This window comes from Ricinus communis, chromosome 8 (genome assembly GCF_019578655.1).
Source record: "Ricinus communis isolate WT05 ecotype wild-type chromosome 8, ASM1957865v1, whole genome shotgun sequence".
Classification (NCBI taxonomy): domain Eukaryota; kingdom Viridiplantae; phylum Streptophyta; class Magnoliopsida; order Malpighiales; family Euphorbiaceae; genus Ricinus; species Ricinus communis.
In genome coordinates this window covers 20,814,953-20,830,172 of record NC_063263.1, presented here as the reverse complement: position 1 = coordinate 20,830,172, position 15,220 = coordinate 20,814,953, and the positions used below count along the sequence as shown (strand labels likewise).

Here is a 15,220-nt window from a genome sequence, read left to right as displayed (position 1 = left end):
TAGTGCTTAGTTACGAGTTACGTGTCATGAATGATTCAATACCTGTCGGTGCTTATTGTCTTCCTATCTAACTTTTTTTTTTTATGTAATATTAAGGATAAATTTAACTAATTACATATGATAAAAAAAATAAATTTTAAAACTTTAATACAATTATATATTTAATATTTAAATTTATAATCTTAATTAAATTAGAAATTAGTCTTTGCCATCTCATTTTTACGCCTCTTATAGGAACTCAACAACTACAACTTGCACACTTATTACCTTATCCCAAAAGTCAAGACCATGCTGACAAGCCAATTGGAAAGCCCGTGACACCACAGTTTGGGATTGGCAAAACCTTCCAATTTAGTTTCACGGGCAAACTAGCAAACATTTCACTTAACCCCATGCCTACTTTTCCTATATAAACACCGGTACCCCATCACTTCCCCAGCACCCCAAAACTAGCAAAAGGAGGAGTACAGTTCAGCGCATAGCAAGAAAGCCATTAATGGAGAGAGTTCAAATCAAGCCGTTCATTGCTTTGGCTATGATACTGGTTATAGCCATAGCAAATAATGGGGTAGTTCAGGTTTGTAATGCCCAATCCGTATGCAACGTCCCCATTTCTGGCCTAATGGCCTGCAAACCTGCCGTCACTCCTCCCAATCCCTCTGCGCCAACCAGCGCCTGTTGCTCAGCTCTCACTCACGCTGACATGCGCTGCCTTTGCTCCTACAAGAACTCTAACGTGCTTCCTTCCCTTGGAATTGATCCAAACCTTGCCTTGCAGCTTCCTCCAAAGTGCAAGCTTCCTCGCCCCAACTGCTAGAGGTTTATTATCGAGATAAACCAGCAAAGAAAGTAACAAAAAAGAATATATATAGATTTTAAAGAAAAGAGAGATGTATAAAAATCTTTCTTTCTTAGCTTTTTATAGTATTAATAAATGTACTTGATTTCTATTATTGTTGTGGTTTTTGTCTTTCGTTTGATGTATGAGCTAGGATTCTATCCAAATATATATTGTGACAATCTTTAAAACGTTTATGTTACTGGGTGCTTTTTAGTTACTCTTATTCCAAGTTTATGTTTTTTCTTTAATCATTATACAAGAGTCTAACGGTTTGATTTTTAACACTTACTTTGTTCTTTTTCCCTTTTAGAGAAGTCTATAAACGATTCAATGGAGTCCAAATGTTTGGCAATGCATACAACACAAACATAATTAGTAATTAACTTGTCTATCCCTTATTGTAGTTTTATCCTTATGGGTTTTACATGGTAAGATTTTTTTGAGGCAATCTTTAGAATGTAATTTTCATTAAAGCTTAATAATAGATCTTCTTTCTTTGAAAAATAAAACAGAAAAGAAAAAATCAGATTAGTAAAAATACACAAATCGCATATTGGGAATTTAGTGATTGCTGATTCCTCATCATTTTGATAAGCTTGCACTCATAAGTTCTTAGTTCCTAATTAGTCATTGGGTTTCACTATAATAATTATAACTAACTTCTACCTTTGTTCTTGATTGATTATTGAATTATAGTAATATTAGGACTAGCCCTTTTCTAACTTCCCACCATACAAAAAATTGTTTCAATAAAATTAGTATTCACATGTGAAATTTAAGAGGTTTTTGACCCTCACATCCATAATGCATTACCATGAGTGGAAATTTATCACCTTTACGATGAGAGAAATTAAGAAATTATCTCTCTGTTATATAGTCAATGCTTTACTAGACTTACAGTAGATAAGAAATAAATTAAAAATAAAATAAAATGCTAATAAGGTTCGATTATATATACGTTTTGTCAGTGATTGTAAATAATTTTTCAATTCAAAAACTCCAAAATTTTATTTCTTTATTTAAATATAAATTTACATATAAAGTCCGACAAATAATAAAGAGATTCATATAGAAATTAACAAAAATTTATATTTTTTAATTAAAAACCTTCTTAATTGAAAAAGTTTTTAATATTTTTGAAGTGTTTGTCGGGTGTAATCTTTAAAATAAATATTATATGCTAAACATTATCATAAATAGGTTTCATGATATTTTTAATGTTTGTAAGTTTCAAAATTAGTATCATAATGTATAAAATTAAATCTTTTGGTTAAAAAAACATTTTACTAACTCAAAAATTTAAGCTGTTAAATAAAGGCACAAAAATAGTTTTATATTTCCAATATTATCTCAAATCCAAATGCCCATTAAACTTAAAACATAGACGAGTACAAGCCTATTTTACCTTGTGTCATATTTAATAAATAATATACAAATAGTCGTTAGACGAACTCTAAACCTTTTATTAGTTCTAATTGGTGCAATGGCTCTTTGACAACTTTTTTATTAGAATTATTGTTTAACTTTGAAAACTAATTATCATTCAACATATTAAATATATTGATAACAACGTCCTATAGCAATTTTAATACAATAAAATCTTAGATCTTTTTAGTAATGTCATGTCAGTTACTTTTATGATAAATTTTTTTGCTAGACATATGTTAAAAACTTATCTAAAACACTTTTAAAATTCAGCTCATATGTATATAAGAAAACATTTATTTCAGAAAAAAAAAAAAAGAAATTAACTGACTAGGTCGATATATATTGGGCAAATATATATTTATGTTTTTGAATTTGTATCTATTAGTTAGTTTAATACTTTAATATCTGATTTAATCGAACAAATATCTGAATTTTATTTTTTTATAATATTTAAATATATTTATCTTTTACTTTAACCTAATATAAATTTGAATTTTATTTTTTAGTAATATTTAAATATCTTTATGCAATACTCGTGGATGTATTAAATAAAGACATATATCAATAAATATATATCTATATATATATAAGTATATTAAAGAAAACAGGCCAGCTAAATGTCTCTTCAATTAAAAGACTACATATTAAGACAACAAAATTGAAACATAGACTTTGAGAGTCAATTTTTTGGCACCATATGTACAGTCGTTGATTTGTACTAATAATTTGGAAAATATCATTTCCGTGTGGAAATCAAAGTTAACATTGACCGGATAGTTGGTAGGAAAACTAGTAAACTTGGGACATTCATTTCTAATTTTCCAAGAATCAAAACAACACTTGGAAAATTTGGGGCATTTGATTTCCAATTTGCCATTTGAAAATTCTTTTGCTGAAACACTGTAATTTTCCATGGTGAGGAAGAGTTGTTCTTACTTTACGATCAATCACATTCTTTAGTTGTTTTCTAGAGCGCCCCTACCTCTAACTTATAATACAAGTTAAACATGTTTTCTATTAATCTTTAGACCATTGATATCAAGACTATATATCAACACTGTATATTGAGTCATATTGACCTTAGAATTTTTCCAATTGTTTGTTATAACTTATTTAGTTAATATAATGAACCAATCTGTAAATTAAGTGGTGGTCCGCTTTTGAAGTATTTATAACTTCAGCCTTCCTTCTTCTTTGATAAGCCAATAATTTTATTAATATAGCTAAAAAGCCAATTTGCACAAAGAGTACAAATTGAAGAAAATACTCCTCCTAAAAACTAAGCAACAAAATAATATCAACTGGTTCAAAGCAAAACAAGAAAAACTGAAACAAACTACATCACTATGAAATAAGTGGGCCGCAACAACACGAGCAGCAGAAAGCATACGCGAACTGTTATAGAGTTTAAACCAGCAGCAACAACACCCGAACAGGCAAAGCCATGACAAGCAGAAAAACCACAAACAAAAACCAAACATACAATGCTTCTTCCTCATTAACTTCTCGTTCAGATTGGGTGAGATCAACTTCATCCATGCTAACATCAAATTCAACCTTTCTAAGATTTCCTCTAGTGACAGGCAATAAATTATTTATTGCGTCTGACGCCTTGCTTGATAGAGATTCAGCAAAGAAATTCTATTTTCTAAGCTCATGATTGATTGACACCTTTAAACAAAACTTCAAACTTTCTATGTATTATCGAAAGACTCTATATGACTTCTACAATCATCACATTGCATGATCGCGACATAATCACCTGATACAAGCACACAATAATTCCAACATGTAAGAATAGGCAAAATATTGCTCCATTGATAACAGTAATTTATAAGTGTATTTTCATTATTTTACCGAGTGTTTATTGGTGTTATTCTTATAATTTATAGAGTTTGAATGTGATTTAACTTTGAATGTGATTTAGTTACTTAATTGTTATTTATGTGTTTTTAGGGAATTATGGCACAATCAAGCAAATCCAAAGTTTTTTCGAGTTAAAAACCAACTCTTGGATCGGTCTTAGAGAGAAGCGGACTCTAGAATTTGTTGAAGTTTGAGTAATCAAATGATGAATTGTATTATAAAATTCTGAGTATTATAGGTTGAATGTTGTTGCTTATATATATACTGTTTCAACGGTAGCCTAATCCTATAGTAACGGTTGCCTTGAGACCTATGTCTAACATCCAATTCTTCTTCAAGAAAGGTTGAAGTGGCATTTCTCTTTGGCAGAAATGGTTGCTCCCTTTTTTGGAAGTCTATGAGGAAGAGACCTGCACAGGCTTTCTGCCTGCGCAGTTTCTGAGACTTCTATGTTGCTTGTTTCTGTGTTGTTTGTTTTTCTACTTTTAACACTCCCCCTCAAGTTGGGTTCGTATAGGTTGACAAAATCCATCTTGTTGAGGATGATTTGATGGTTTGTCTTGTTGAGTACTTTATGTAAATATGTCAGCTAGCTGATCATGATTTCTAACAAATGGTGTCTCGATTTCTCCTGATTATACTTTTTCTTTGATGAAGTGACAATCAACTTCGATGTACTTGGTTCATTCATGGAACACTGGGTTGGATGCTATATGCCAAGCCGCTTGATTGTCGCAGTACATTTGCATGGGTCCTTTACATTCTATTTTCATATCGAGGAGTAATTGTTTGATCCAAATGAGTTCACTCACCGTAGATGCCATGGCTCAATATTCAGCTTCTGCGCTCGATCTTGCCACTACACTTTGCTTCTTACTTTTCCATGTTACCAAGTTTTCTCCTACGAAGGTGCAAAAACCTGTAGTTGATTTTCTATCACTGCTTCCTGCCCAATCTGCATCAGAGAAGCTAACTATGGTGTTAGTGTTATTTTGTTCATCCAGATTTCTTGACCTGGAGTGCCCTTGAGATACCTAAGTATTCTATCAATAGCCTCCAGATGACTGGTACAAGGAGCATGCATAAATTTGCTTACCATACTTACTGCGTAAGCAATATCAGGTCTAATGACGGTTAGATAGATTAATTTACCTACTAGGAGTTAATAATGCCCTATGCTAGTTAGTAGATCACCGTCCTCCAAATTGAGTTTAACATTGGTTTCCATTAGAGTATTTGTTGGTTTAGCTCCTAGTTTTCCAGTTTCTTTTAGAAGGTCGAGTACATACTTTCTTTGAGACAGAAACAGGCCTTTATGTGATTTGGCTATTTTTATTCCAAGAAAGTATGATAATTGACCTAGATCTTTGATGTCGAATTCCCTCTTTAGCCTATTTAACTTTTTCAATTTCTTCATTATCGTTACCGGTTATGATGATATCATCCACATATACAAGAATAATAATAGTGTATGTGTGAGTGTGTTCTACAAACATAGAGGAATCTGACGTGCGTTTATTGAAATTGATATTTAAGAGAAAGAGGCTTAGCTTGGTGTACTATGCTCTTGGGGATTGCTTTAATCCATAAATTACCTTTTTTAGCTTACATACCAGGGAAGCATCTGATGTGGACTTGTGACCTGGGGGAAGGGTCACATAGATTTCTTCTTCCAGAGTGCCTTAAAGGAATGCATTTTTAACATCCATTTGGAACAAACTCCATCCTGAGTTAGTAATTACAGACAGTAAAATATGGACAATATTCATTTTTGCTACCGGTGCAAAGGTTTCCTGGTAATCAACACCAGAAGTTTGGGTAGACCCTTTGGCTACTAACCTAGCCTTGTATCTTTCGATTGTTCCATCACAGTTATATTTTATTTTTTACTCCCATTTATACCTTACAGTTTTCTTTTTTAATGGTAAAGGAACAATATTCCACGTGTTATTTTTTTCTAGAGCACAAAGTTCTTCTTTCATGGCTTTGTACCACTTGGGGTCAGTGTTCGCTTCATAAAAGGATGTAGATTCTGTGTGTGTTGTGATGTTTCCTAGATAGGCTTGATATTGTTTTGACATTGACTCGTAAGTGATGAAGTGTTGAATCAGATACGATACCTTATAGGAAACATAGTCCCTTAAACTGACAGGAGGCCTGGTCGATCAAATGGATCTTCTTAAGGCAATTTCTTCGTAAGGAGGTGGCACGATTTCTTCATTGCTTGTCACGTTGTCTCCCCTGAAGGAATTGTCCTTAAGTTTGTATTTTGCTCCCCTTCTAGGTGATTGTCCTGTTCTTGACTGCTACTGTCAGAAAAGACAGGGTTATGCAGAAATAGTAAAGTGTGTGACCCATGAATATGGTTGGGATTAGTACCATGATGGTCATACTCCTTGTAGTAGGGTTCATGTTCTATAAATGACACATCCCTGGAGACATAAGTTCTGTGTGTGGTGGGATCATAGCATTTATACCCTTTTTTCTGTGGAGTATCCTAAAAATAAGGTTTTAATTGAGCTTTTATCGAACTTGTTAAGTCGTTTAATATGGACAAAAACGGTGCAACCAAAAATTCGAATGTGTCCTAATTCTATTTTTCTTCCCTTGAGAATTTTTAATAGACTGAGATTTTTTAATTTTACGCTTGGTAACCTATTGATAAGATATGTGGCGGTTAGGATGGCATCCGACCAGTAGGTAGTTGGAACATTATTTTAAAAAAGAAGGGTTCTTGTGACTCCAAATAGATGTCTGTTTTTTCTTTCTGAGATCTCATTTTGTTCCAGGGTATTAATGCATGTAGTTTGGTGTAGAATTCCTTTCCTTTTAAAAAACTCTGAAAATTTTTTGAGTGTGACATTTATAAAGAAATAATTTACCCTTTATATAAATCACTTATCTAATTTGCTATTTAAGCAAATTAATTTAATATAAATTAATAATTTTTTTTTTATTTTAATCCAATATTAAAATCCTCTTTAAATTTAAGACTCGACAATGATCTCTTATATTTCATCCAGAATTTTTAAAATATAATTTGTTAATTCAATTTCACACATTAATTAATTAATTAATTATTATTATTTTTAAGCCTCTAGTTTGAGATATTATTATTATTATTATTATTATTATTATTATTATTATTATTATTATTCCTTAGATACTGGTATTACATACATTGTTTTGAATGGAGATCTAAGATTTGGCTACATGATTTAAGGAGGCTTTCTAATTTTCATGATTCAAAGTAGTATTTATCTTAACTCTTTCTTAATTATGTCTTCTTTAGTTTTTCTTTATATTTATTGCTTTATAACCATGAACAACCAAACTCTCATTGTAGAGAGAAAGATGTAATTTGTTGGTTTTGATTATAGATTCAATATAGAGTTTGTTGAATTCTTAATTTATTATTCTTAAGATTATCGTAAATGCTTTTATTGGCCACTATAGTATTTTTTTTTAGGATTTGTATGATGAATTTAAATGAGAAATACAGATCTAGATCTAGAATAATTGTTGCTTAACGGGTTTAGTTAAGTAATTATCCTTAAGAATTGATAATTGCTTGATTAGATATAGGCAAATTACTTGATAGACAATTAATATATTTTAGAAAAAATTGCATTCAAGAATAAACTTTAGAATTGTTATCCATAATTAATCCATTAGATGAAATCTAGATCTCCAGTATTCTAAAATCCAATAATCAATCTATTTTTTTATTTTGTTAGTTTTAATAATTTTTACTATAAATTTTATAATTTATTTTACACACTTTTAGACATATATATTAGATCTTATTCTCATGGGATCGATTTTGATTTATAATTCTATACTACAGTTGCCATGTGCCCTTGAAGGTGAAAATTCAGCGATCAGAAGCACAAAAATTGATTTTGAATGACAATTGTAGTAATGATATTATAATTTAATAGCTTATTGTATGGAAATAGTAAATTAATAATTGATGCAAAATGTTATATGTATTCATTATGTTAATTTGGACTATCAAGTAAAGAATTTAAGAGTATAGTTATTTAAAACAAGAAAACTTGATTTTAGACTAGAGCTGAGCATGTATCTTGGTGATTCCCGCCTGAACCGAATAATCATACTAAAAAGTACCACAACCAAAATAACCAAAAGTTTTATAATCGAACTATACTAATCCGAAAATATTTTACTATTACGGTATGGTACTGGTTCTTTAGTAATAACCGTACCAGAACTGAGCCATTTTGTATTGATCTGGACCAAACCGTATAACTGAATTTTTATATATATTTATTAATAATTATATATATTATATAATACCTATAAATTATTAACTATATATTAGATATACTTTATATTCCATTAAGAATAGATGATATATATATATATATATGAACCGAATAATCATACTGAAAAGTACCACAACCAAAATAACCAAGAGCTTTATAATCGAACTATACTAATCCAAAAATATTTTACTATTACGGTATGGTACTGGTTCTTTAGTAATAACCGTACCAGAACTGAGCCATTTTGTATTGATCTGGACCAAACCATATAACTGAATTTTTATATATATTAATTAATAATTATATATATATATATATATAATATTTGTTGTATAGTGTATATACTATATTACTAATGCACTTTATACTTAAGTTTTAATTTCTTTTTTACTAATACCATCTACTACAGCAGCCAGCTGCATGTCTCAAATCTCAGTTCATGAGTTTATTTTCTCACACTTAGGCTCTCGATTCATAAACACTATGCTAGCCGCATTTCTCACATTTAAAATTAGACTTATATTTTAGTATATAGTTTGTAATTTTTTTTATTTTAATGCTTGCCATCTGCAAAATATTATTTGCTAGCAATAGCAGATATTTTAATAGTTTATATTAGAATATTAAATTATTATATTTGTAAGTGGACTAAATTGCAAAGCAAGTTATTTAAGAATGTAATTGCAATTCTATTTAATTCTAATTCTTATAATAGTTTCATTTGGATGTCAATCGTATTTTTTTAATATATTTGATTAAAGGTAAGATATAAATTCGTATTTTCTGTGAATGTTAGAACCGAAAATAGTACGGAACTGAAAAAATTAGTTCAATACAATATGGTACCATTTATATTTGGTACGATATTCGTATTTTAAATTTTAAAAGAACCGAGGTTTGGTACGGTACTAGTGATTTATAAATAACTGAATTGGAGCTATCCGTGCTCAGTCATATTTTAGACTTAAGTTATTTAATTTGAGTTAGTTATTTAAATTTATTATTTGAATGAGATGTTTTAGTTAATTGGTTGGTGAATAAAAATTTAATTAGTGGGTTAATTAGTTATTCAGATTAAATTAAATTGATTCAACATAAGTAAATGTTAATTTGGTAAAGAAAATGATTTTCTTTTTACAAACGTGATTGGTGAATGGATAGTAAATCATAATTGTAACTGTAATAGTTCTATTAATAATTGAAAGCTTAACTTAGAGTATGTATAATTGGTTTAATTGGATTCATTAATAGATAATTGATCATGTAATTAATTGTTTTAAGTTAGTTATTGATAACTAATGGTTTTAATAGATAATTAAATATTGAATTTGACTGAACTAAGCTTGATAGCTAATTTATACTTATTAATTGAATTTATTTAGGCATAATAAATGAATAGTATTTTAAGTAGCTAATGATTCTTGTGTACTAATGTTATTGGAACTTTGGCAATAGTAAGTAGTTCGGGGACTCAACTTGACTATGGATATGTAAGTTTGTAATTATAGAAGTGTTTTTAGCAGGAAATGGACCGTTTCATAAAGAGAATTAGTCTGATTTACAAAACAGATGCTGCTAAATTTTTAGTAAAATTAATTAAAATAAAAAGATAATTAATAGGATTAAATAAAAGTAATATTTTTAAATAAAAATAATATTATACTTATATATTAGATATTAGAAATTAGTTAGGTATTATCAAGAAATAGGATTTTGACTATTTTTAAATTATATATATGCGTGATTTATAGGATTAAGTGTATAATGTCAATTCGAGAAAAAGTTAGCAAGTTGAGCGGAAGATATATTCAACTTGGATCATGCATACTACGTGAATGAATAAACTTATAACATTGTAATTTTTAATTATATTATATGATTAGTTTTATTTAAATACTTTTATGAGAAAAGTCATTATTTTTATAAAATTCGATGTAAAAAATTAAAATATTCTTCTATAGAACTCAGGAATGGATAATGGCAGTTTAGTTTTTTTTTTTATATTTATATATTAGATTTTATATAGCTGAATAACACTCATATATGTGGCCTAAATGATCACACCTTGAATGTCGGATGTTGATTCAGTAACAAAATAAATGATTTACTGTCTTTGGGACATCATTCACTATATACATGGCTTTAGGGCGTATACTAAGTAGTCGCCTTTTGAGGGCATGTCTGTGCGCATATAATAGAGATTTGCGCTTGGGCTACTAGGTAAGATATCTTTGTGCCTATTGCTACCAAGATCTTCGAGGTATATCTATGAGTTTGTATTAGATTTTATCGTTGTTACTTGATGATTTTGTTATTGAGACCAATTCAGAATTATCATATTTTATTACTGGCATTTGTACAGTTGGTTAACAATTTTCAGGTTATATGTATAGTATGAGTTATGATTTTAAAATGTTTATCTGTTTCTCCTTGTTATTGTTTATCCTCTCACCGAGTTTTACTCGCTGTTTTTCCACCATTGTTTCTCCTTGTAGGATATTTATGAGTTGGGTCAGAATAGTTTACACTAATAGAGTAATTTACATCCATTGGGTAAATATTACATCTTTTCACTCCACTTTCTCTCCAGAACTAGTAACAAAGCCCTAATAGTGATATGAAAGTAGGAGTAACATTATGGCTTGGGTTCTCATTCTTTGACTTTCTCTGAGATTGGGTTAAGTCAATAGTGGATAAAGCTTTATATTGCTAGACTTCACGGTTCGGAAAAGTGAAAATAAAAAATTAGATACTATGACCCAACTTGGGCAGGGCTATTTTGGACTCTGCAACCGAAGCATAGCATTAGGTTTTAAAATGTTTAATTGTCTAAGTATTAATTAGAGATAACAGTTAGAGATTAAATATTTAAGGATCTGATTGAATAGTGGTATATTTATATATTATCAATAGTAATTGTTGCATTAGTTTCACCAAAAAAAAATTTAAAAAGGAAGCAAAATGGCGGTGATTTGTGGAGGATTAGAGAATTAAGCATGATGATTGGTCATCCAGAAAATTCCATTCTTTGAGGTGGATTTTAAAATAATTTTTCTTATGATCTGATTATAAAAAAAAAAAAAAAAAAAAAAAAATAAGATTTCTAAAGATATAAGATTTGCTATTCTTAAAAGTTTCAGGATTTTTAAACGGTGGTATATTGGGCGGTCTCTCTAGTTATTTGTCTATCATCTCATTGAATTTTACTCACTCTTTTTCCACCCATCAATGTTATGAAAGATACTTATGAGTTGGACCAAAATTAGGAATGAGTACGGTTTAGAGAATTCCGAGAATTTAAGAATTTTCAGAATCGTGTTATAGTATAAAAATCGTTATCTTGAACTGTACCAATTTTCTCTTTGTATATAGTCAATAAGACTTTCAAATTTGGTGTCTTAATTTTTTGGTTTTTCTATTTTAGTGTTTGAATTATTTTTTATTCAATCAAGTGTCTGAATTTGTTATTATATATATATATTATGGTATCTCTTACATGGTTTACAAGTTAAAGTAATAATTTAACTCAACATTTACATATGAAATGACCTAAATATTTTTACTCATTGTTACTTACTATTTTTTTCTATTTTTCTTCTCTTTCTTATGCTTTGGTCTTCTTTCTATTTTTTATTAAATATTCTTTTATTACTAAAAAGATAAAGATGTGTGTGTGTCTATATATATATATATATATATATATATATAAGGTGAATCAACAAAATAAAACAATAAAAGATACTGTTTATTTTTTTATTTGAATGAATGAATAAAAAGAAGAATCTTACATTTTTTTCTTTTAATTTCTCGAGAAATGTACAAATCTTTTAAAAAATAATACTAAAAAAAGAAAAAAAATGAAAGTAGAATATTATCTTTAAAAAGGGTATTAATTCAATTTCATGTTCAAATAACTCATATAAACACTTTAACCTGTAAAACTGGCTAAAGGTACTATATCAAAAAAAATTAGTAGTCTAAATACTTAATTAAAAGAAAATTATTATTTTTAGTAGCCTAAACACTTAATTAAATAAAAAAAGTAATTTAGACACCAAAATTAAAAGAACTTAAAGTTAAAACACCAAATTTGTAATTTTTTCTAAAAATAAAGATCACTACAATCAAGAAGTACAAAAGAAAAATATCACTTAAAGAGTTAAAAACTTGTATTCATATCTTCAATTGCATTGATAAAACTCTTTTAACTTATAAGCTCGGAGATCTGTGCGCTCCAATCAATAGTTATTTTAAATCACAAATCGACTCTTTGATCTTTAAATGAGTCTGATTGTGAGACCATCAACAAACAAGTTCTTACTATCAACATGCAGCTCCATTTTGTGAATGCATCCAGAAAGAAAGATTCAAATCCCATAAAATGTAATCAAAATCTCCATAAAGGGAATAAAAACTCAATAAAAATAGAAATTAAGAAATTCTAATAGTAATAATAAATAAAAAAACATACAAATAAAAGATCTGTATTTAGCGATCAAAATAGAAGAATATAAATAAAAATAAGAAGGGATCACCGTTAATCTAAAAGATGATCAGCAGTAGCCAAAAGAAAAAAGGTTTTGGTGAAGAGCAAAGGTTTATAAAATTGTTGGTTCAAAACTTATATATAAGTAAGGATTTTTTCAGTTTCCCATTTAAAATTGTAAATAAGAATTTTCTCTCTATTTTCCTAAGACTGGAAATTTCTTGAATTTATTGGAAATTTCATGCAGAGAAAAGAACAAATCAAAGTTGTTTATAAGGATTTTCTCTCATTTTCCCATTTATCAAATTTCATGCAGACTTTTTGAAATTTCTACAAGGGGTATCGAAGTTAATAGTGGTGGATTTTTGTTCTAAGTTAAAGTTGTTTGTACTACTAAAAGATAAACGGCTTAGTTAAAGAATTTGAAGAAGTTTTTACAGTTAATAGCAGTATCCAATTGAAGATTAGCCTCCAGTTAGGTTTTCATGATAGTTCGATCTGTTCAATTGTAAAATCATTTCTCTGTTCGAGTCAGAATAGTAACCATTCTTAAGAGAGTAGAGCAGCTTTTAGAGTGACTTTTAGGCTATCCGGCCCTTATTGAAGATTCAAATGGACCGAATGAATTACATAGAGAGTTATTAAATCTTGCACTCTTGTATCACAACCCAAGTACCCTGTATTTTCACAATTGCAGAGAGTTTTCTCTTTGATTATGAGAGAGTAGAAGTTAGTGTAATGATAACTTTTTATATGACGTATCCAATCTTATGTACATATAAATATTCGTGCCACGCATAGTAGTAATTTATCATTGGATATCTATTTCTTTTTATTATTTATATATAATTATAAATACAAATAGATTCGAATCAACTCGTAACCCGATCCAATATTGTAACAATTTTTCACTCAGATATGATGAATAATACCCATTGCGAGATTATATATATTTAAATAAAATATAGTTTCATACCATTGATGGGTGGTGTGACCTAGGGAGGACTTGGTCTTTCTACGCACCTATTGGAACTCAACAATTACAATTCAAGCCCATACCGACAAGTCAATAGGAAAGCTCAGGACACCACAGTCCGGGATTGGAAAAATCTTCCAATTTAGTTTCACGGGCAACCTAGCAAACACTTCACTTAACCCATGCCTACTTTTCCTATATAAACACCGATACACCAACATTCCTCCAGCACCCCAAAACTAGCAAAAGAAGGAGTTTAGTTCAGTGCATAGAAAGAAAGCCATTAATGGAGAGAGTTCAAATCAAGCCGTTCTTTATTTTGGCTATGATATTGGTTATAGCCATAGCAAATAATGGAGTAGTTCAGGTTTCTAATGCGCAATCCATATGCAACGTCCCAATTTCTGGCCTAATGGCCTGCAAGCCTGCCGTTACTCCTCCCAATCCCTCTGCCCCAACCAGCGCCTGTTGCTCAGCTCTCACTCATGCCGACATGCGCTGCCTTTGCTCCTACAAGAATTCTAACTTGCTTCCTTCCCTTGGAATTGATCCAAACCTTGCCTTGCAGCTTCCTCCAAAGTGCAACCTTCCTCGCCCCAACTGCTAGAGCTTTACTATCAAGATACACCAGCCAAGAAAGTAACGAAAGCCTATATATATATAGATTTTAAAGAGAAGAGAGAAGTATAAAAATCTTTCTTCCTTAGCTTTTCTAAAGTATGAATAAATGTACTTGTTTTCCCTTATTATTGTGGTTCTTGCTTTTCGTTTGATGTATGAGCTAGGACTCTATCCAAATATATATTATAATACAATCTCTAAAATGTTTATGTTACTGGGTGCTTTTTGGTTACTCTTATTCCTAGTTATGTCTTTTTCTTTAATCATAATAGAAGAGTCTAACGGTTTGATTCTTGACACTTAAATTTGTTCTTTCCTCTTTTAAAATAAGTCTATAAACGATTCAATGGAATCTAATGTAAATTTCATTCAAGCTTAATAATATATCTTCTTTCTTTAAAAAAAAAAAAACACAGAAAAACAAAATTGATGGAAAAGAAATTCAGATAAGTAACAATACACAATCGCATATTGGAAACTTAATGATTACTGTTTGCTCACCATTTTAATAAGCTTGCACTCTTAAGTTTTTAATTCCTAATTATTCATTTGGGGTTTCACTATAATAAGTATTTTGTTGTGTTATGACTGACTCGTTCTTTTGTTCTGGATTGATTGTTGAATTATGCTATAAGAAAATTTTTGCTTAGATTTGATGTATGTTCCCACGTATACACTAAATTGATAAATAATTAACACATATTTATTAATTT

General features: G+C 29.6%; 2 protein-coding genes across 2 annotated transcripts; both read left to right on the top strand.

Annotated features, from left to right (window-relative positions):
* The first annotated feature begins 426 nt into the window (after positions 1-426).
* Positions 427-1,058, top strand: LOC8260698 (putative lipid-transfer protein DIR1). The gene has a single exon (XM_002529642.3). The coding sequence runs from the start codon at positions 497-499 to the stop codon at positions 815-817; it is 321 nt and encodes a 106-aa protein (XP_002529688.1). The 5' UTR covers positions 427-496; the 3' UTR covers positions 818-1,058.
* A 13,041-nt stretch (positions 1,059-14,099) lies between these two features.
* LOC125370809 (putative lipid-transfer protein DIR1) lies at positions 14,100-14,721 on the top strand. The gene has a single exon (XM_048377632.1). The coding sequence runs from the start codon at positions 14,173-14,175 to the stop codon at positions 14,491-14,493; it is 321 nt and encodes a 106-aa protein (XP_048233589.1). The 5' UTR covers positions 14,100-14,172; the 3' UTR covers positions 14,494-14,721.
* Positions 14,722-15,220: the final 499 nt, after the last annotated feature.

Coding starts and splice junctions, on each gene's coding strand:
- LOC125370809 (XM_048377632.1), top strand. CDS start 14,173: ATGGAGAGAGTTCAAATCAAGCCGTTCTTTATTTTGGCTATGATATTG.
- LOC8260698 (XM_002529642.3), top strand. CDS start 497: ATGGAGAGAGTTCAAATCAAGCCGTTCATTGCTTTGGCTATGATACTG.